Source organism: Ambystoma mexicanum, chromosome 7q (genome assembly GCF_040938575.1).
Source record: "Ambystoma mexicanum isolate Mex_15411 chromosome 7q, UKY_AmexF1_1, whole genome shotgun sequence".
Lineage (NCBI taxonomy): Eukaryota > Metazoa > Chordata > Amphibia > Caudata > Ambystomatidae > Ambystoma > Ambystoma mexicanum.
This window is the reverse complement of record NC_090941.1, coordinates 771,785,619-771,807,987: the sequence shown is the minus strand read 5'-3', so window position 1 is coordinate 771,807,987 and position 22,369 is coordinate 771,785,619. Positions and strand designations below refer to the sequence as shown.

Genomic DNA, 22,369 nt, shown 5'->3' with positions numbered 1-22,369 from the left:
CTGCTATCATGAAATGGGTTACCTCTAATGCACGTATGGTAGTGTAAGACACACTTGCCATGCCCAGTAGGAGCTCTATAGCCACTTTCCCCAGCCAATGCATCATGTATGTAGGATATTTTGTGTAAGTTTGGGGTTTGGCGGTATTTTTCTTACCGCAAAACATGAGCAGCAGTTTGGTGATAACTTATCCTTGCATTTAGATTGGGTTTGGCCTCATATCATTCTAGTGACCATACTTGGTTATATTATATTGGAGAATCTAGTAATATGTATTACTTGTGGTATTTTGCGGTAATATGTTATTTGTGGTATTTAGTGGTGAGCATAGTTTCCTTCCCTACATCATAACCCCGTCATAAACAAAACCTTCCTTTCTATGAGAATACCTCCTAGTGATCTATAGGGAGCCTTGGACCTATGCACACAAGAAAACCCAACACTTTTATATAGAGTGCCACCTACACCCTGTGGCCGGTATCACAGGCTTATCTACACCGGTGATCTGTGCGCCCGTAGGCATCATTACTGGTTCATAGACCTCCAGTAATCTATATGTTATATTAGATTCCCTCCAAACAACATGCAAGGAGGACACACACACCTATTTTAGCACTGCTTATTCTGTTTGTTATTCTATCTGCATGGGCAAATTGACAAATGTATTTCCAAAGAGAATGAATCTCTCCTGTGTCCACATATAAAATCCCAAATGCAATAAAAGACTCTAAACAATTCATTTTTATATACTGGTTATATTGCAGACAAATACAATTCACAATTCAAATCTTACCATGTACATTTCACCATTATCTGTAACAAAAGAAGAAGAGAAAAAAACAAACAGAGCAAACAAGCCTTTTTTTAAAATATAAATCACTTTTTAACATTATTAACATGACAAATTAAAATGCAGGGGATTTCCTTTGCTACTCTGCCTACATGACATTTTTAGATCGGTCATTCATCCAACAGCACACAGTGACCTCATTTAAACTTTGTCTGCTTACCAGAGGTATTTGTTTGAATCCCTCCCACACCACCTTGTCCTTGCTTCCCTCAGAAAAGCAGTCCCAGCCAATGAACCGCTCCTGTAATCTTGGATGCTTGGAATGCGCGGCGAGAACGAGAGGTTCTCCAGCCAGCGCTGAGTGACCAGGTACTTCTGTCTTCAGAGCCCAGTCAGCACAAACTAAACTTCCCTTTGTCATCTTTCCTTTAGAAAAACTCAGAGCCTCCCCACATGTGACGTGACATATCTGCAGACACTTTCTTCCGATCATATTAGCAGAAAATGTATTCTGTTACCACCCTCATGTCCCAAACAATGAGATCTTCCGATTATAATAACTGTATCTTTTCGATTCCTGCTGCCTTCCTTTCTGCTTTCTGCATTCAACACAGCAAGAGAAGAGAAGAAAAAAAAATTCCAGTGCACGTTTAAGAAAAACTAATTTCAAAATATGTATTTTCACCTCATTTTGCACACAGAGGCTACATTATAATGTTAAGGGGTTAGAATTAGTAATTAGTCATTGTTAATGCAGTCAGTCAGTTATGTAAATAATGTAGTTTTCTATGTATGAGGTATTCCAGAGGAAAATAACATGGTGCACTTTTACCCTCTGCAGTTTCACATTGGGCTTTTGCTGTGAAAAATGAATTCTGTACCTTGCATGCCACCAGCAACATATTCACATGTTGTACTGGCAACATAAAAATGACTATATGTGTGTGTCACATTATTGCTGGCAACAACAAAAAAATGTCATCACACTTAATGAAGCGATACATATTCTAAAGCGCTATAAATATTATAAAGCGATATATATATTACTACATACTCCCATATTGTGTTCTCTGCTTAAGTCTCAGTAATCTTTCCTGCTGTCTCCTGTCAATTTAACCATGTGATGTTATGTAACTAAGTGATGTTCATTCTCTGTAACAAGCGCCACAATGCCTATGGGATTTTGTGCGCTCTACAAATGCGAATAAATAAATAAATAACCACAGAGAGTCAGCGGTGGACCGGCGATCCTGGCAACTGCTAATAGACCATTATGAGACTGGTACCGCATAACATTTCGGTGCCTGGGAAACAGAAAATCAATTTGAAGGGAAGACTCTGGGTACAAGATACCGAGCAAGGAATCGACGAACAAAGGAGAAAACCTAAGCCACGTGAAGCAAAACCCCTGTGACGTTATCCCTGCCAGTATCGAGTAACCGGGAAATTGGGAGACCCGGGTGGGTGAATGAGAATCATTATAAAAGTGCTCAGACTCGTCACAATCAAGATAGCAAGAATATCACAGTGAGAGCAAGAGATGTCAATGGGAACCACTAAAAAAGTGCTAATTCTCGTCACACTCACGATAACGAGAATATCACAAAGCAAGAGAAGTGAATGAGAATCTTTATAAAAGTGCTCATGCTTGTCACAGTCAAGATAACGTCAATATAACCGTGAAAATAAGAGAAAAAACAAGGAATTGTTGTGGAACTATTCCTACACCGCCAGGATATTGAGAGTATAACCTTGAAAGTGATATCATTGGATAATAATTGTTATCAGAGTAATCATACTCGTTGAAGTCAAAGTAAAGAAAGGGCATGATTCATGGAACATTTTCCTATGGGATTGCGCCATTATAAAACACTTCCATGAATCAGGCCCAAAGTGTCATTGACAAAAAGAGCACAACCATAACAGAAAATCCTGAAGATAAGGATGGAAGAATGTCTATATCAAAGGATACATACAATGCAGAGGTTGTGAGCTAAATAAAAGAGAAATTAACCTCAAGAGAGAGAATTGGGAAGGTTGGATAACCTTACCCTGGGCAAATAGAAGAGGAACTTTTAGAAAGAGAGTTAAAAAGAAAAGTAACAAACTAAAAGAAATCCCTGATAAGGGAAAATATATCAGTATAGAACAAAGGAAACCCGACTTGGAGAAGGAACAAAAGAATAGCAAAGTATTAAGAGAACTGCGTGACCTGATTAAGTCACAAGAGACTATTATTTAAGAATCAGTTATCGAACAGCCAACTTGCGAGAAGCAAGAACCAAGGAGAAGTGAGTCATTCTCCTGTCTTTAGTTGTTAAGATAGTGGTTCGGTCAGTTAGCATTAGTTTGGGCAGTAGACAAATTCCTTTAAAGACATTCACTGACGAGCACCTTAGTTAGTTAGGTAGGGAATACCCCCATAGAAGCTGAGGAAGATAGGCATATCTCTTTTGTTTAATAAACATTTGTCTAATAATGTCTTACAAGAGTCTGTGTCCTTCTTCTGATCCAATGCGCTGCCCTGGGTGGGAAGTTTAAGTAAGGTGGTCCACGTCTCGTGACCTCCTGAACACCAATCAGAGACAGCGAGGTTGGGCAGTGGGAGGCATGAGGAAGGGCTGGGTTCCCAGGCCCAGACGAACCATGAGAGAGTGCTGCAGAGCTCGGAGCGCCAAGAAATTTAAACCAAGTGCCTCAAGAGCGGGCCAATACCTGAATAGGGCTTCTAGGCCCTGCAATGAATGCAGGTTGCTCTGCTAAGGTGTAGTAACACAAACACCAGTGTCTTCGAAAACTACAAATTACCACCATATTAACTGTGATACCGCAATGTTGACTAACTGGTTTGTGGGCAGTGAAATGTGTTAAGAGTTGCAAATGCATGCCAATGTATATTTAAGCACTCCAACTTCAGCACCTGGACAGTTTTACAAAGTGAGAATTCAACAAATAAACCCTGGCCATACTACTGGTCTCAAAGGACATGGCTTAAAAAGGTAGGGGGGTTATTGCCATATATACAGTACTGTGTCTGTCCTTTTCGTAGCATTTACGTGCACTATGCAAATTAATTTATAAAGGATTCAGGGATCTGTAATCCAAGGTAGTTGTCAATATACTGAAAAAGACCCAGCTTGAATGAAACATACCATAAGTCTTTACGAAGACTTCGAGCCACTGCATTTATGTATTTTTCGTTGGCCCATGATTTGAACAGTTTTAAAGCAAAGGCTGTAGAAACACCTTCATTAAACAAGTCAAGAAGATTAAAAGAATCTTGCTCTGTAGTTTCTCTGTGGGTGGGCACGTGCCAGGTGCAGTTTTTGGCCTATCAGGAAGAGTGAATGTTCTGCATGCTTTATTTGTCTGGAATGATTGTCTGAGATACCAATTGGAACGTCTACAACTTTTCTGTCTGCAGATTGACCTAAATATCTACACATTGTTATTGGTTCGAATTTTCTGAATTTGAGGGCCAACATCTGAATTAGGCACCATGGACATAGTGGTTGGGAGAAGCTCTTACACCCATCCTGCTGTTCCTGCTAGTTGTAGAGAAAACAATATTTTTCAGCCAATTGTAGTTTTCACAACGATATGACTCTGCTCCTGTTTGCACATTTTTTCATGTTCATTCTTGTATTTAGCACTTCCTCCTTTCCTCTCTTTTTTGCAAAAGTGGAAAGGACAGGCAAAGAAAGAGACAGTACTCCTTTATCTTGGGTCTGAACACAGGGGTGTGCAATCAGAATGAAAGAGAAATACATAAATATTTTTGTTGTTGTATGTTTTGTACAATTAAACTTTTCACAATACACACATCAAAATTATTAAAGAAGAAAAGTAACAAAATTATTGCAATCAGATCACAATAGACACACTATAAAATATTTCCCATCGGTATACTTATAAACAAAGGCAGTATAAATAAAATCTAAATCAATCAAAACCAGACTATTTTATAGAGCATTAATAATTCATCCCATTGTTGTTATATATAGGTTATATATAAAAATTAAGAAAAAAGAAAAGTAAGTGAACAACACAACTTGCGGAATTAGCTATCCCCTCACCATAAACATTAAGTGAGGGTTTATTTTATTTGTATTTTATTTAATATTTTCTATAGCGCAAACATGGGTAGCTGAAGAATCAAGCGCTTTACAAAACACATACAATATGTCACATAAATTAACAAATACAACAATGTAATAAATACAACTACATTTCCTAAAGACATCCTGTACCGTATTGGTTAGTTAAAAACGATCTCAATAACACATTTATATAACCTATCAAAAATGTGTAATAGAGCAATTCTTGAAGACATAAACTACTGTCCTACACATATAAAAAGCTCGTACCCAGCGCCATGTTTTTACTTTCTTCCTGAACTTAAGGTCTTTTATAGTCTGTCGAATATTTTTTGGAAGTGAGTTCCAGAGTTTAACGGCCGCCCCAGAAAATGATCTCAATTGCTGACACTTCTGGTCCCGAAGCCCTTTCAGTTCCCCAGAGATTTTTAGTTTTCACGCTACATAATGTGGGTACCGAGCATAAAGTGCTTTGTGTATAATGCATACAAATTTAAAATGTATCCTAGTTTCAATTGGTAACCATTGCAATGTAATTAAAATGGGGGAAATGTGATCATATTTTCGAGCCCCACAGATTGACCAGGTGGCTTCATTAAACAATTATATTAGTGGAAACAAGGTATTGTTTGTGAGTCCTATTAAAAAGGAATTGCCAGTATCAATCCGAGAAAGGATCAGCAACTGAACTAACGTACGAAACTGCAAATTGTCAGATTTTACCATAGTATTTATGTGCTTGGAGAAGGAGGGATGCTTCCATATAAAAACCTAAGGATTTTACGACTGTTGCAAACTGAGAAAGGGCACCTAAGATCTTTGCTTCCTGAAACGTTTCTCAAAACAAAAAGAGGCGTATAAATTTGCCTTTGAAAGTAAAAGAAATTCAGTTTTTAGAGTATTCAGCTTTAACAATTGAGAGGCCATCCACTCCTCAATATCCAGTAGGCACTCGGCCAATCTGATTAGATAATTTTGAGTAAAGATGGGTATCGGCCACATATTGATGCATGCAGATGTTACGTTTAGCTATGCTATCCCCTAGAGGTTCCATAAAGCCTTTAAAAAGCGTTGGAGATAACATTGACCCCTGCGGTACTCCAAAAGGCACAGGATCTGGGGATGAACGTTCTGATCAATTAAAATGAGTTGCTGCCGATTTATTATAAAAGGACTCAATCCATTTAAGCGCGTGCTATTGATCCCCATTCTTTGTTTCAGAATATCAAGGAGGACTTCATGACCAATAGCGTCTCATTCTACCGTCCAGTCCAATAAAACCAATACGCAGTGGGTCTCCTCCTCTAAAATCATCATCATGTCATCTAAAATCTGCAGTGTAGCAGTTTCTGAACTGTGTCCTGGTCGGAAGCCTGATTGGGAGGCAGCTAATTAGTCTTGTGAACTAATTCAATCGTTCAACTGGAGAAAACTTTCCCAAAAATGTAAGAGATGTAACAGGTCTATAGTTAGCTAAAAGATTAGCATCCGAGTTAGCTTTTTGTAATGAAGGGCGTACACCTAACTTTGAAGGAGTCTGGAAAACAGCCCTTTGTTAGTGAGAAGTCTAATTTCTGCATACAAAAAGTTGCAAAGACAGCAAAACACTCTTAACATCTTTGCTGGGCATGGATCCTCAGCAATGAATGTAGGTTTTAAATGGTTCACTAATATCGCTATCTCATTTATATCCGGCAGGGAGAAAACATTCAATTCCTGCTCCAATTTACAAATCAGAGCAACCATTGAAATGGGTGAATGAGAGATCTCTCCCCTGGTCCTAGATATTTTTTCTATAAAGAACTGTGCAAAGTCTTGACACTTTAAACTCGAGGAATGAGCCACCAGGTCTCGTCTTGTATTAGCTATCTCGTTAACTACAGAAAAGAAAGTTTTTGATTTATTCATAGCCCGATCAATAAATAACTACTGTATAGTAAACTCGTTAGGTGACACTATCAGGATAAAGGGTTTGTTGAAACCAGCATAGAGCTAAAACATCTAAAATGTAACATCTACTTGGCCCATAGAGCCTATCTGAGTCCACAAGAGGTGCACACGAAACCAGCAAAGTATTTGTCTCTCAATACAGTCGTCTTCGAACAATAACAAGATGTTTTAGTGTTTCAATTTCAAGGCTATCATTTCACCAGCCACACGTTATTTGTTCTCTAAGAATACCCATTCTCGGTCCCAAGCACTCGTGCATTGGCAATTGGTTAAGTTTAAACCTCACGTACCAATGTCTCTTTTTATAACAGAGGAATAGGTATATATGTATTTTGATAAGCACTCTCTCTTTAGATTAATCCATACATATTCCCTGTACAATGAGTACAATTTTAAGCTATTGATAGTATGACACCAATCTCTGTTATGTCATTTTGACCTTGTTGGGATTTTCATTCAATTCTTGTACAACAGTACCAATCTCTTCCAGGATCTTATCTAATGGTTTAACACAGTTGTTTGTTTCTTTAGTCTTAAACTTAAGATTCAGTTTCTGGAATAGGCTAGTAGATGGAGGATCAAGTATTTTGGCGTGCATACAGAATTTTTCCAGAGCACAATAGTGCTCAAAGAGAATTTGGAACTGAATACGCCAATCTAACAACCTTCTTCCATATTAACACCTGTTCAGAAAAGGTCCCATATCTTGTAAGACCACCTCTAGACCATATGTAAGTGCCAGTACAATTGTAATACAATAATACTTAAGTGCTGGTATGATGGCCAATTTGCAATGTATGCGTTTCAGCTAGGCAGACACGGTGCCATCCTTGCTCTCAAATTCTGTTGCGTGATATTTACAGAGAGATTTTGTTGGATGTTGAATCCCAAGTATTTAAGTGATTAAACTCTCGCCTATTTGGGATCACCAACAGTCCAAGTAATAGGTTTGGGTGTACGCTTATTGGAGAATATTATAATCTTTCAATTTTAGCCATTGACCAAAAGATTATTTTCGATTGCATAAAATGAAAACAGAAACATTTTCTTTTGGATGCCAATAGGGGTTGAATGAAACAAAAGAAGGTTGTCGGCAGTCTAGACCACAGTGTGTTGCGTAAGACAAGGTTAAAAGCGCTGGACATATTCATGCTTGCAATAGGAATTAGCATTGCCTGTGGGGTGTATGGTCCCATTCAAGACAAGGTGGTGCCCAGCCTTTTTTTTTCAAAACTCCACTTGGTATTTTGGGAGAAGATTAAGTTTGGCGACAAATGAATCCAACTCCCTCAAACGTAAAGATGCAAATACCTTGCTCAGGCCATTTAGAATGGCTGTAGGATGAACATTTGAAGGATTCATTCTATCACCCTTTTTATTATCGGGATGATGATCGATGAATGCCACGTGGGTGGAAGCTTATGGGTAGTGACCATTTTATGAAAACGTTTGTGAAGAATATTGGACCATAGCTTCGAGTCGTATTTTAGCATTATCAGCGCTAGTTGGTCCGGGGGCTTCAGAGGACCACAAGTTTGGGTGCAAAGGTTTCTTTTTACTGAGTTACCCAAGTTACTTCTAGGGTGTGTGAAGGCATCATGAAGTACGACACAGACAACAGATTCAATGTTAACAAAAATACCTTTATTAACTTAAATGTCAGGATGGTGTAAGGCCTAACTTGCCCAATGTGAAGGTGGAATTTTCTTACGTAAAGAAACTAAGGATAGTCTGTGTCAGTAAGTTCAATTTAAAGGTCTGTCTGTGTCCCATAACCTACGCTTGTCCTCACACCTAAAGAAAAACAATGTGTAGGGATGTAAACCATAAACTGAACAGTGCTCCAAAGCTAAAGTTCTGAGCTATTTCCAGCTCCGGGATTCTTCTTCAGCTCTCCTTCCCCAAGTATACACAAGTCCACTACAGTTTTCAAGTTACCTTCTCTTGGACTCAAGGTAATACCATTCCACACCTTTCTCTGGGTACCCTTCCCCCAAGTTCAATGCAGCCTCATCAGATAGTTTTTCGGGGTTCCCGTCCTCAAGTTCAATGTAACAGGGATCACAAAAAGCTCGTCCTCAAGGCAATTTCCAACAATTCTTCACAGCTCAAGGTTTCCTTCCCCAAGGTTTAAATACAACAATGATAGTTTCCTTCTTTGACACGTTGCATATTTATGTTGATTATTACCAACACATTCGGGTTTTCTGGTCTGGGCCCTGTTGTCAGACTACACGGTCCACCAATCACAGGTCGCACAACCAGAAACCTTTAGTTCTCCTGCTCACGCATAGGCTTCTCAGTATCTTGCCTCTGTGTTTGAGTTTCCTTACCTTGGCTTCCATGTGTCAGCATTTTAGGTTTTCCATAGAGTACCACATATCTCTAAGCCAGTCCTTGGCATCCTTGGTCTGTATACATTCAATGTATCATTGTATTTCAGGGCCTTATTCACACTTCACTTCTGTTGACCTTTTTCCCCCTTCCTGCTTAGCTTCTTTCAAGTATGTAGGTTACTGCCGTTTAAGCTCAGTTTTAGGGTTCAATCAGTTCCCTATTAAAAAAAACAAATGGTTTCTCAGACCTAACTTCAACTCTGTAGTCAGAGTCCTTAAATCGACTTGATTTGCTATTTTCTTTCAGTTCATTATTCAATATTAGAAATGACTGTGCCTCGCGCAACTTGCCTTTCTTGCATTCACTTAGTATCACAGATTCATCTGTAACTGAAGCATTTATTCCTTCGAAGCTGTTCTATACTTTTGTAGCCTGCCCGGAGTGCCCCGCTCTCTGAGTGGCTTTCCAAGTACTCACTGGTAGTCTGATTCCTCCTCCTTCGCTCTCACTTGCTGCTTCTGGTACCGCGAGCCCCGCCCCCTTGTGGACTGGAACTCGTCTGGCACAGACAGCTCCTCTGCTTCTGCGAGGGCAGACACAGCATCATCTTCGCTCTGGCTTCATCGCGGCTCTTTTTGCTCCCACTTCGGATCGGAGGCTCCCCGCGGCTTGGGGATGCAGCCGGTGTGCCGGCTCCACCTCGAGTCCTTCCACGGCTGCCTCCAATCTTCCAGTGTTTCCTGCTGCTCTCTGCCTTGACAGTTCCCCAGGTATCTCTCTCTGTTCACATCTTGATGTCTTATTTTATACACCTGTAGTCCTTCAATAGGCTGGAGGTGTGTACCATTTTCCAATTCTGCCTGACTTTGATTAAGAGGACATGCCTGACCCTCATAGCTTTTAGCAAGCTTCTTCCTCGCTACAGTGTTAAAGTGCACATGGGAGTTGTTAGTGGTCATTGCTCCTAATTCTCCTCTTCCTCGTCACAGTACTGTTAAAGGACAAAGGTGGGGAAATGAGGGGAGATGATTTGTAATAACCCATAAATGCTTTGTGGAGGTTAGGTTGACTTTCTAAAGCGAGAGACGGGATACCATGTCTCGCCTGCAGGTACCCTACTCCCAGTTACCAAGGATCCTCCACCCAAGTGATCCTCCCTCGCTTCTCCACCGCCAGGATCAGGATCCAAACGTGATAGCCTTTCCCTGACCACCTGCGCAGAGGATCCCAGGGGAATAGTAATGAGAATACCCTCAGGTTTCTCACAGGTAATATTGGGCTGAACCCGTTGCTGTTTTTTTGTGATTTTGTTAGCGAGTTCCCAAAATATTTTGGCTGTCAATGCTAATTAAACTAGCATTTAATGCCTTAATCACATTTTTGTAAGACTGGTGAACCTTTTTAATATACAATTAAATATAAATATTACATACCAGCATTTATTATGGGGCAATCCAGGTCTGGAAGTCCCAAAATCCAAAGCAAAACTCTTAAATGGAATGGACATGTTAGTTTAGCATGGTTGACAAATATACCTTGTCATTCACATAATTTCGGAACATTTCAACTACAGTGAACATCGATACAGACATATTAAAGAAATCTGTCTTGTTAACGTCCATTGGGAAGGACAATGTATTTTCCATTATTCAACTCCTCATGAAAAGGGACACATGGTGCACAATATTTATCAACTATCATAAACATGTGGCTGATGTTTTGGGGAAATTTGATGAACATAATTCATGTTATGAGCACATTTCTGTGGTCAATGCAATGTTGTTTGCCATTTCTTGTGCGTGTCTCTACAGGTTAATGTTAGTATCACCAGTGTGTGTGTAATTGAAAATTAACGTTTTAAAATAAGAGATTTTATTTATATGTTGTACATATTTAGAATAACAAATCAATTGAGTGTTTGTATGTAATATAGAATTGTACATCCCGAGTGTCCTTCTTTTTCTCGAGCAGGGCCTGTCCTTGAAGTACTGTATGCTTTTCACTCTGTGTTGGTTATGTCACTTTGCTAAGTTGTTTTGACAGGTGGACTTGATTGTTTTATACTTAGTGACACTGCTTCACGTGTGGTACTGCCTGAGAGACTGCTGCTTATATTGGGAAGAAAGATTGAAACACAATGCATATGCAATTGGCTCAATTCTCAGCATTCTGTTTGGCTGTGGCAAAGTCTTACATAGAAATCTAAGTGCTAATGTTCTTCACGATTGTGTTTCTAGACCATTACAGGACACCATTTAATGTATTCTAAATACATATGAGAGGAGCCACTTTACTATAGAGAAAGTAGTAACGATAGTTGTTAATATGATTTTTTTTAATTGTATTTCTGTATTTGTAGGTAGTGGCTCTATTGAAGAGTTTTTTCGCATTATGAATCGGCAATTTACTGATACAGAATGGAAGTCAATTAAATCAATGGAAAGTGAGTGGACTCAGCTGGATACCTTTTACAGGCACTGGGTAAGAGAGTATTCATTTAAAAAATCTCTATTCTGTTGATAGCATTAGTGTCTCAATTTTCTTATCTCTGTTGTTTATTCTAAAATGGATGGATCCCCAAAGTCTTCGCCAGATAGCCAGAGTGCCAGGTTTGAACAATCTCATGCCAGGATACACATTCCCGTTTGACTCCAATTCTTTTTTCTTTCCGAATTACCACTGAATTTTACTTAAGACGATATTTAAAGCGATTACTTTGATAGTTAACCCATTTCCCTAGCAACATGTTCTAAGGAGACCAAAGTTGAGTCTCAATTGCTTAACTTATAAACTACTGCACAGTTTGCACTGTTATTTTCATGCTACTCTAAGAACCAACATATTTTTGGTATTGACACTTTCTTTGCATGTATTTTATATTTTGTATAGAACATATTGAAGAATGCTTTTTTTGCATATATTATCTCAGCGTGTAAATGTAACTTTGGAAACATTACTGGACATACTCCTACGTCCCGTCCCCTTTCCTCCATACTGCATGGGCGTCCCTTCCAAGGGATGGGAGACAGAACCTTTTTCACCAGAAAAAACCTTCTTCCACTTTAAATTTAGAGGCGCGGGGGTTCTGGCACAGGGAGCATGCGCTGCCCTGACTCTGCCCTCTGGCGCCACACCTCAGTCCCCTTTTCTGCGTCGACAGGAACGGGCCGAATTCACCAGCACTCCTGGGTTTGGCTTCCGCCATGTTATTCCATGCACGGATACTTCTTCTCTTTGTCTTTTTTTGTCTTTTTATCATTCAGGTACTCAGGCGCCACGCTCCTCCCCGGCGCATGTCGACTTCCACAGGGTTCAGCATCCTGCAATGGGCTCTTCCCGTCTTCAGACCCCCACGCCCTCTGCCTACGTTGCCTTGGCCCAGACCACGGTTGGCAGGCTTGTTCAGCGTGTGGCCCGCTGTCATCGAAAGTGCTGAAGAACAGACTATCCAGGTGGAGGGAGTTCTTCCAGAAGTTGCCTCCAGAGGACCTCAAGAATTTCTTGAACACCGAGCCAGGCCTATGGTAGGGCCACTATTTTCCATCGCACCCTGCAAAGGAGACTCCTTCCCAAGGACTCTCCCACGTGGGAGGGACCGTTCAGGTTCTTCTACCAGCACGCGCACCGAGGCTGCTTCAGCTACTGGCCTTCGGGCCGAGGGATTCTCGGATCCTCCCGGTGGCAGTGTTGAGAGACCAGAAGGTTTTTGTACCGGATCGTCATCCGAGGGGCTGTGCCCTTGTACCGGCCTTGTGGCCGAGGGCCTATGCCCTAGTACCGGCAATACTTCTGAGGGGGCGCCTAAACGCAGCTCTGGCTCATGAAGTCACCTAGTATGGGGCTTATCCTCAAGGACCGCATCAGGGAAGTCCTCTCGACTATGCTAGCGGCACCACAAGCGCCTCCAGCAGCGCCCCCCGGCCCCGGCGCAGCCGCCGGTCCCAGCTCCCCAGCTGACTCCTCAGGCGGTTCTGTACCAGCCTCCACCATCTCCTCAGCCCCCGGCTGTGGTTCCTGTGCCCCAGCGTCCAGCTCCAACTACTCCACCTCCGCAGGATCTCCTGATCCGCAGGACACAGATGATGAGGAGGATCCTGACACGCCATCCTCAGCCAGGGCCTTCCACAAACGTCTTGCTGGGCTGGCAGAATACCTGGGCCTACCCCAGCCTGAGGTCGAGCAGCCGGCAGAGGGGGTTCTGGCTGAAGTCCACACATGACGCCCCTCTGCCAAGACAGGGATTCCTCTGCAGACCGATGTAGTCTCCCTGGCCAAGAAGGTTTTGCTTAAGTCCCACTCAGCCCAGCCGGTCAATCAACACCTGGACGCCAAGTACAGGCAGATGGAGGGGGATACACGCTTGCCCTCGGCCCATCCTCAGCCACGCTCCTCAGTGATCGCTGCGGCATCACTATACTCCAAGCCTCAGTCATCCTCCGCCTCCTCTGCAGCTCTACTAGGCTAGTAGAAGATCTTGGAGGCGTGTGGAAAGAAACTCTATTCCAACGTGTCCTTGCACCTTTGTCAAGCCAATGCCGATCCCATACTGGCTCCTGCCAACCAGAGGTTATGGCAGGAAATTGCGGACTTCCTCCCGGAACTCCCTGCGCAGAGCCAATCACGTTTTAAGGCTGGGCTGGCAGAGGCCAAGCTGGTGGCACATGACCTCATGGAATCCACCGTGGCCCATATTGACACCTCTGGCCGTGCCATCTATATCGCCACGGACATGAGACGGACAGCATGGCTCCGGGACACGAAATTCAACCCGGATGTCCAGGAACGCATATTAGATCTACCTTTCAGGGGGTGGGGGCGCTATTCCACTCCACGGACGAAGAGCTGGACAAGAAGAAAAACAGCTCACAAATGACCAAGTCTTTATCCATCTTGACAAAGACCACGCCCAAGTCGTACTCCTAGTCACAGCACCCCTCTGACAGGGGGCGTACGTTTGGAGGGTTCTGCGGCTTCCAGGAACAGAGTTCCAGGCAGCCGGACCGCTTGCCGTCTCAGAACCGGTGCAAGCAACAAAAAGGGGTGGGGGAGTAAGGGCTTTTTCCTGTCCCCCTCCTCCGCGACAGCCTCAGAGGGAAAGAAGACATGACACGTCCCTTCTGGTCCACGTGTCTCAAGTGGGGGGCAGGCTTGCTCTCCATGCACATTTCTGGTGCCAGAATTTCGCAGACCCCTGGATCCCCTCTGTAGTATCCACAGGGTACCGCTTACTTATCCCAGGCTCTCCTCTCTCCTCCCCTACACTCCATCAGGTTAGGACAGCAACTCTACTGGCGGAGATTCGGTCGCTTGTAGAGAGCCAGGCAGTGGAGGAAGTCCCAGCCTCCCAGCGAGGCTTGGGCTTTTACGCCAGAATTTTTGCATACCTACAGGTCCTGATTTGGCAGCCCCATCGTTCTTTCCAACGGTTCAGGGTCATGGGCTACCATTTTCAGTACAAGGTCCTTCCGTTTGGCCTCAATTCGGCCCCCAGGGTCTTTACCAGGCTCATGAATATGGTGGCTGCCCTCCTCAGAGCGCAGGGCCTCCACATCTACCATACCTCGATGACTGGCTCCTCAGGGCTACATCTCCGGAAAACGGTTTACCACTCTTCCCATGCCCTTATGAACACACTGCATGATCTGGGCTTCTCGCTTAATCTAAAGAAGCCGCAGCTGTAGCCCACGCAGACTCTGACATTCTTGGGCTTCATCTGGGACACGTGCTAAGAGAAGGTATTTCCATCGGAGGACAAGATCTCGGCCATCAAGAGGGCCACCACCCACTTTCTCAGCAGAGAGGGTACCTCGGCATGGTGGTACCACCATCTCTCTGGTCTCTTGGCGGTGGTCCTATTAGCCGTTCCACACACTAGATTGAGGATGAGGAGGATTCAGCTGCACTTCTCGGCCTCATTGAACCAGGAGCGGGGCTCTCAATCCAAGATGATCAACGTTCCTCCATCTCTCCACCCGGACCTAACATGGTGGTCCAGGGACTGCAACCTAAGTCAGCCGCCCTCCCCCCAGGCCACCATCACCACAGACTCCTTGCTCGAGTGCTGGGGAGCCACCCTGGATGATCTCTCGGTCCATGGCACCTGGACTCGACAGGAGCAGGAGTACCACATCAATTGGTTGGAGCTGAACGCCATCTGGCTAGCGCATCTCAGCATTCCTACCACTTCTCAAGGGTAAGGTTGTCCTCATCCAGACAGACAACTCAACCAGCATGTACTACGTCAACAAGCAGGGAGGCACCAGACCCCCCCTCCGTGCAGACTGGCAATCAGCATGTGGGAGCGGGCCCTGGAAAACAACATCTACCTCACCCCAGTCCACCTCCCGTGGGAGTCCAGTCTGGAGGCGGACAGGCTCAGCAGGTTGGTAGCACACAATTACGAGTGGCAGCTAAATGACCTCCTGATTCAGGAGATCTTCACCTGGCAGAACAAGAAGTGCTCGCAGTACACCTGGCAGAACAAGAAGTGACCTCAGTACACCTGGCAGGGACTGGGCCCCGGCTCCCTGGGCTTCAGTGGAACGGCGTGAAGGCTTACGCCTTCCTGCCCACACGCTGATTCACAGAGTGATTTGCAAGATCAAGAAGTCTCGCCAACTCAACATCATTCTAATAGCTCCATGGTGGCCGGCCCAGCACATCTTCTGGTGCAGCAGGGGGGCAGAGTCATCCACCCAGCACCTCAGAAACTAGCCCTCACAGTGTGGTGCCTGAGCAGGAAATGCTGCAGAACCTCAGCCTCTCTCAGGCTAATCTGGAGATCATACAGGGTGCAAGGAACAAAGGTACCAGGGCCCAATATAAAAGCAAATGGACCAGGTTCTGCCACTGGGCAGACTCCAACGAAATCGACCCCCCTGGCATGTACTTTGTACGACATGCTCTCCTTCTCGGCGCAACTCGCCCACTTGGGGGTCCAGGTGGACCCCTGTCGTACATACCTCGCTGCCATCGGGGCTTACAGGCTTCAAGAAACATTTGACGGGGCTCGTAAGGCTCTACCCGCCCATCAAGAGGCCACACCCAGGGTGGGAATTTAACATAGTATTGGGCGCCCTGGCACCCAAACCGTTTGAACCAATGGCGTCCGCGGACATCAGGCTGGTCACCATCAAGATGGCCTTACTGGTCGGCCTCACCTCAGCTCGTAGAGTCACCGAAATCCAGGTGCTGGTCGCGTCGGAACCATATACGACATTTCACAGGGGACAAAGTAGTCCTTCGAATACACCCAGCATTTCTCTCCAAGATGCTGTCTGCTTTCCACTTGAACAAGGAAATAGTCGTTCCTACATTCTTTGCCGATCCTAAGGACGAAGCACAGAGGGTACTGCACTGCCTGGATGTCAGGCTTGCCCTGAGGTTTTACTTGGACAGGACCAAGGGCTTACGCAAATCGCATGCCCTGTTTGTCACCTTCGGAGGCTCAAGGCCAAGCTATCAGGCTTCCAAGGCCTCCATATCCCGCTGGATGCTCTCAGCCATCAAAGAAGCATAAGAGGGCCAGCACAAGCCGCTTCCGGCCAACATAAATGCCCACGCAGTCAGGGCCAAGGCAACGGCCATTGCATTCCAGCATCATATCCCTTGACAAGTCATAGGCATGGCGGCCACTTGGCCACTCCCTCAGCTTTCTGCAAGCATTACTGTTTGGATGCCCGCTGTAGATCTGACACGACTTTCAGACAGGCGCTTCTCAGGAACCTATTTGCTTAAGGAGGGTCTCCTCTCCACCCTGGGGATACATTCACTTGTAATCGCCCATGCAGTATGGAGGAAAGGGGACGGGATGTAAGAGTAATTATAAGTTACTCACCGTAGTGACTAACATACTCTTAGTCCATAGTCCCCTTTCCTCCATATGTCCCACCAGCCCCCTCCCTAATAATACGGGTGTCATTACGCAATGTTAATTCTATTGGCAACGTGTCAATGGGGACTGAGGTGTGGCGCCGGAGGGTGGAGTCAGGGCAGCGCATGCTCCCTGGGCCGCACCCCTGCTCGCCTCTAAATTTATAGGGCAAGACATATTTTTCTGGTGAAAAAGGTTATGTCTCCCGTCCCTTGGAAGGGACGTCCATGCAGTATGGACGAAAGGGGACTATGGACTAAGAGTATGTTAGTCACTACGGTGAGTAACTTATAATTTTTTTAAACACTCCTTCAGAGTCAGATGGAAGACATCTTTTCTGACCCTGAGTAAATGCTTTACTTATTTTTAAAATGTTTGCAGTGTTATTGGAAAATCTAGTTTCATATTTTCTCTTGCACTCCGTGCATACGGACAGTCTCAATACAAATATAAACAAGCAATGCCAATACCAACAGTTTGGGCTATTTTGTGGGCATGGGAAAGGCACTGCCAGGCGCTGCCATAGTGGTATTAACTGGTCGTTGATGGTAGCAGGTTGAAGCATCTGGGTTCTTGGTAATCAGAGATGACGCTGGAGACATTAGTATACAAAAAGAAAGTAGTCTTTATGTTTCAGGGTAAGCTAGAATGAGGGAAGTAGGAGCTAATCAATATGCATCCTCTCTGATCTAATCTCACATCCTGAATGATTAACTGGCAGTCCTGGAACCTTGGAGCCCCACTAGGTTCCAGGCTACCTCACTGCATTCCACTGCCTTCATCAGTGCACTTGACACAAAGCAGATGCAACCAGATACCAGATATTTCACATCCCCTCTCTTTCACCAAGACACACAAACAGAATCCATAGACCAGGCTCTCTCCAACAATCACATCAACACCCACCACAAACCAACCAGACAAACCAACCACACTCAAAACCCTCTCGGCGTAACTAACATTCGCCAACTACCAAAACACTGATCCACCACATACTCAGCCCTGCGACACCTGAATCTCACAGCTGCCTCAAGCCCAGGGAAAATTTCTCTCCAGTCCTGAAATCTCTCCACTGTCTCCTGGTGGCTGCAGGGATCAAGTTCAAGACCCTCTGCATCGTCCACAAGGTCGTCTGGGGCCGGGGGCCCTCACTCCATCCAACTCTCTCTTCCTAAACACCTTCCTTCTCAAGCCCTTCGCTCAGCGACCTCCAGATGGTCCGATGATTCTCCAGGCAGAGATTGGGGGTAGATCTTTCCTCTGCAGGAGCACCCCTCTGGAATGGCCTCCCTGCCCCTATGAAACTTGAGCTGGATCACCTGAAGTTCCTGAAGAAGTTCAAGGCCTTCCTTTTTGCCTCTGCTTTCTCTCTCTCTCTCTCCGTTGCTGACCTACCTGTCCGCTGCTCTGACTGGTGGCCTGGTTACCCTCAAATTCTCATTGGGTACCAGGCCCCTCCACGACCAGTCGCCCCTGCCCTGCCTCAGGCGCTGAGGGACTGTAACTCTAACCCAGCAGTCCCCTGCTTCCTTGCACTTACCCAGAGCTGCGCTGCCTTGGCTCCATTTACTCAGAGCTATGCTTCCCTGATTGCACTTCCTCTCTTGCCTCTCCCCTGCACTTTCCTCTCTCCCCCTCTGCACTTTGCATTATCGCACTTGCATGATCTGAATGACACAAGGCCTAGTAAGATCTTTAACTTTATCCTCCCTCTGTCTTCCCTCCCTTGTCGCGCCTAGAAACACTTGTGTATGGGCGCATTATAAATGACTTATCATATTCTATCAAAGTATCCAGCGTATGGCATTGCCATGCATGTGCAGGGATTCTCTGGGGCTATGAGTTGAGTTCCTTTTACTGATGAGTTACCAGTTTTTATAGGCGAACATGACGTGGTAATGCCACTATTGTATTCTTGTCAGACACAAGTCAACATATTAGAACGTGATTTGATGACAAAATTAAATATGACAATATCTTTTACTGACAGATGAATAGTGTGTTGCATTCCAGCAATGCATTATATGAATATAAGAGAGATTATATTACTATTTGCAAGCCGAAGGGTCCCATTAGACCCAGAAGTATTTTTATATGGAGTAACTGTTTTGTTAACGTGGTTACCCAGATTGGTAGTTAAAATACTGAGGATACCTGAATAATTTATATTCAGGCCAGAAATACCCATGGATGATAAAAAAAAGAACAGGTTATTCCACTAGAGCAGCAGTGGTTAGAGAAGGAAGGGTGATTGTCCATGGGACAGATGATGAGGGAAGAGGATAGAGAGCAGTGATAGCTTTCGGTGAAGGATATCGATTAACAGATTTGACAGACAAAGAACTTTTTGTATTCAGATGATGAATTAGTATTTTTAATAAGTCTCACGTATTGGATTAAAGTAGAAAATAGAGAAATATTTGTATTTTGTTTATTTGTATAGCGCACAAGGCCCGAGGGCAACCGCGCGCATTTTTGGTTGCAGGCAGGTTACATACATACACAGTATTTAACTTAAAAATATACAAGATGTACAAGTTACAGACAAAATAATATTACCATGACAATATACATAATGTACAAGAAGCATAAAGTGGGGAGTAAAGGATGCACAGTCTGAGCAAAATATAGGGCAGGATATTATGCGGGAGCGGCCTGGAATGCTGAGATATAAATTCCAGTCAGGGTCAGGCCAAGTCCAGGGTGGCCAGCCAAGCTTTCGCCTTGCGCTTGAAGGCAGGGGTGAAGGTTCTGCTCTAAATACCACAGAGAATGGCATTGGTGAAAAAAAACCCATCATTTTTCCAAATAGATTTTGAAAAGGTGGCAAGTATCCTATGGACCAGCAGCCCATATGACTTTGGCCTATTGAAAGGAGTTGGAGCAGTGAAAATGTAAGCTCAAACCGGCAGCAATTTAGCCACGAGCAAAGCAGTATACGATGTCCGTAGAAGCAGATGAAAGTATATTTGAAACAATTTCTGCTTTAGTACAGCAGGGAATATTAGTGCCATCAGAATCCCCATGTAACACAGCTGTGTACCCAGTGAAGAAACCGGGTGCTGGAGATTCATTCGGGATCTCTGTCCCCTAAATAATAAAGTTGAAGCAGAGTTTCCTCTCGGTGTGAATCCAGCAATGATATTATACAATATTCCAACAACAGCCAAATATTTTACTGTCATAGATTTCAAAAATGCCTTTTTCTTAATACCCCCTCATGAAGGGTTTGACTTCATTTTCATATAGAAATGAGCGCTGCAAACATACTAAACTTCCTGAGGGGTACTGTGAGTCCCCCTCGATCTTTAATAGGGTCCTCCAGATGGACCTGGCTAACTGGAGAGTGCAATAATTCTGTACGTAGATGATAATTTGGTGTGCAGGGAGACAGAAGAAAAGTACAGAAAAGACCAACTAATGACCATACTAGCAGAGAAAGGATACAACATAGACAAAGAGAAGTTACAATATTGCCAGGAAGAGGTCATGTACATAGAACAGTTAATCTCTGAAGAAGGGAGAAAAGTGACACCTGAGAGAGCACAAGCAATCATGAAGACTTCTCAACCAGAGACAGCGAGGGAAATGCAACAATCCTTAGGCCTATGTAATTATTGCATGTCCTGGGTTTTTGATTACAGCACATATATTTCGACCACTCTTACAAGGACTTAAGGAAGCACAGGTAGACAAAAGTAAGATAATATAGACAGATGAGATGACTGAAGGATTTGAAGAGTTAAAAACCGAAATTTGTACAGCCCATGTGTTAGGGATTCCAGATTATACTGAAAAGTTTTATTTATTCTTAAATTCAAATGGGGAAGTAATGACAGCAGTCCTTACACAGAAAACACCATTAGGACATGGACATCAGCCATTAGCTTACTATAGTGGGATTTTAAACCCAGTAGTGAAAAGGCAGGATCCTTGCGAACAAGCGTTAGCTGCTGCTGCTTTCGCGATTGAAAAAGCTGCAATTGTTACCATGGAGTGCTCAATGAAGTTATTTGTCGAGCATTCCTTATTTGCCATTTTAGAGATGCCCAAAAGTACATTGACTACGCAAAGAGCATCAGGATATGAGGTAATTATTTCAAACCCATTGATCAAAGTTGTTAGATGTAGAGTAGTGAATCCAGCGACATTTATAGCAGAACCTGTAGGGAAGGAGGACTATGTACATGATTGCACAACGTATACTGAATTTTATGATGGTATTCCCCATGTTAGAGAAAATACTCTTGGGGGGGGGGGATCTCTTGACGGTTCTTCACAAATGGACCAAACAATGGGAGAAAAACATACGGGAACGGCAGTAGTGAAGCTAAACAGAAGTGGTGAATTTGAAGTAGTGACAAGTGCAATACTGCCTTCACATTGCTCAGCACAGACTGCAGAATTAGTGGTGTTTATCGCAGCACTCCAGAGATATGAGGATGAGGAAGCGACAGTGTACTGTGACTCTGCCTATGTGATGTCAACCGTACACGCAGGATTGCCATGCTGGAAAAGGAGGGGCTTCCTCCGCAAAGATGGCACACCAGTGCAACATGCATCTCTATTGGATAAACTCATTAAGGTACTAAAGCTCCCATGGGCTCTCGCCATGGTGACGCGAGCAGCCCATACTAAGAGGGCAGACATGGTTTCTCATGGAAACAAAGCTAAAGACATTAAGGCCAAAAGGGCAGCATATTTCCCAAACATTTCTGATTTCGATGTAGAAAGTTTGAAGCAAATGTCAGGGTGATGTATGATGGTGAAGGGAGATTTTAATATGCTAACCATTGTGCAGTTAATTGAAGTACAAGGACGAGCCCCACAAGAGGAGCAAGATTCATGGAAGATGTATGGAAGAATCGGGGGTGTTCTGTATCCCCTACTGAGGCTTTATGGACACAGGATAGCACTTGAAAGACCGTTATACTTCTAGCATTATTGAAGGTGGTGCTGGATCAGCTTCACTACCCTACGCACACGACTAGAGAGCATCTTGCTGCTATGATCACAGAGGATTTGTTTTCCCCAAACTTATTAGAACATGTAACACAGTTTGTTGTGAATTGCATCATATGCCAGAAATCTACAGCAGGACACCCTTTAAGAACAGTGAGCGGAGCAATCCCAATCCTAAGACCCTTTCAGCATCTACATTTAGATTATGTGGATATGTTGCAAACATGTCATGGATATAGGTATTTGTTAGTGGTAGTATGTCCTTTTTACATATGGATTAAGGCAGGTCCATGTAAACACCCTGATGCCACATGTGCTGCCAAGTTTCTTGTGTGTGAGGTATTTCCTAGATGGGGTGTG

The 22,369-nt window shown here is 43.9% G+C and overlaps 1 protein-coding gene across 2 annotated transcripts in view; it reads left to right on the top strand.

The window, feature by feature from the left end:
* The window catches only part of AASDHPPT (aminoadipate-semialdehyde dehydrogenase-phosphopantetheinyl transferase), a 512,586-nt gene that overhangs the window by 307,402 nt on the left and 182,815 nt on the right, over window positions 1-22,369 (top strand). For both annotated transcript variants that reach the window (XM_069640723.1, XM_069640722.1), the window contains exon 3: window positions 11,534-11,655. In XM_069640723.1, coding sequence (XP_069496824.1) covers window positions 11,534-11,655 — 122 coding nt within the window. The remainder of the gene's footprint in view (window positions 1-11,533; window positions 11,656-22,369) is intronic.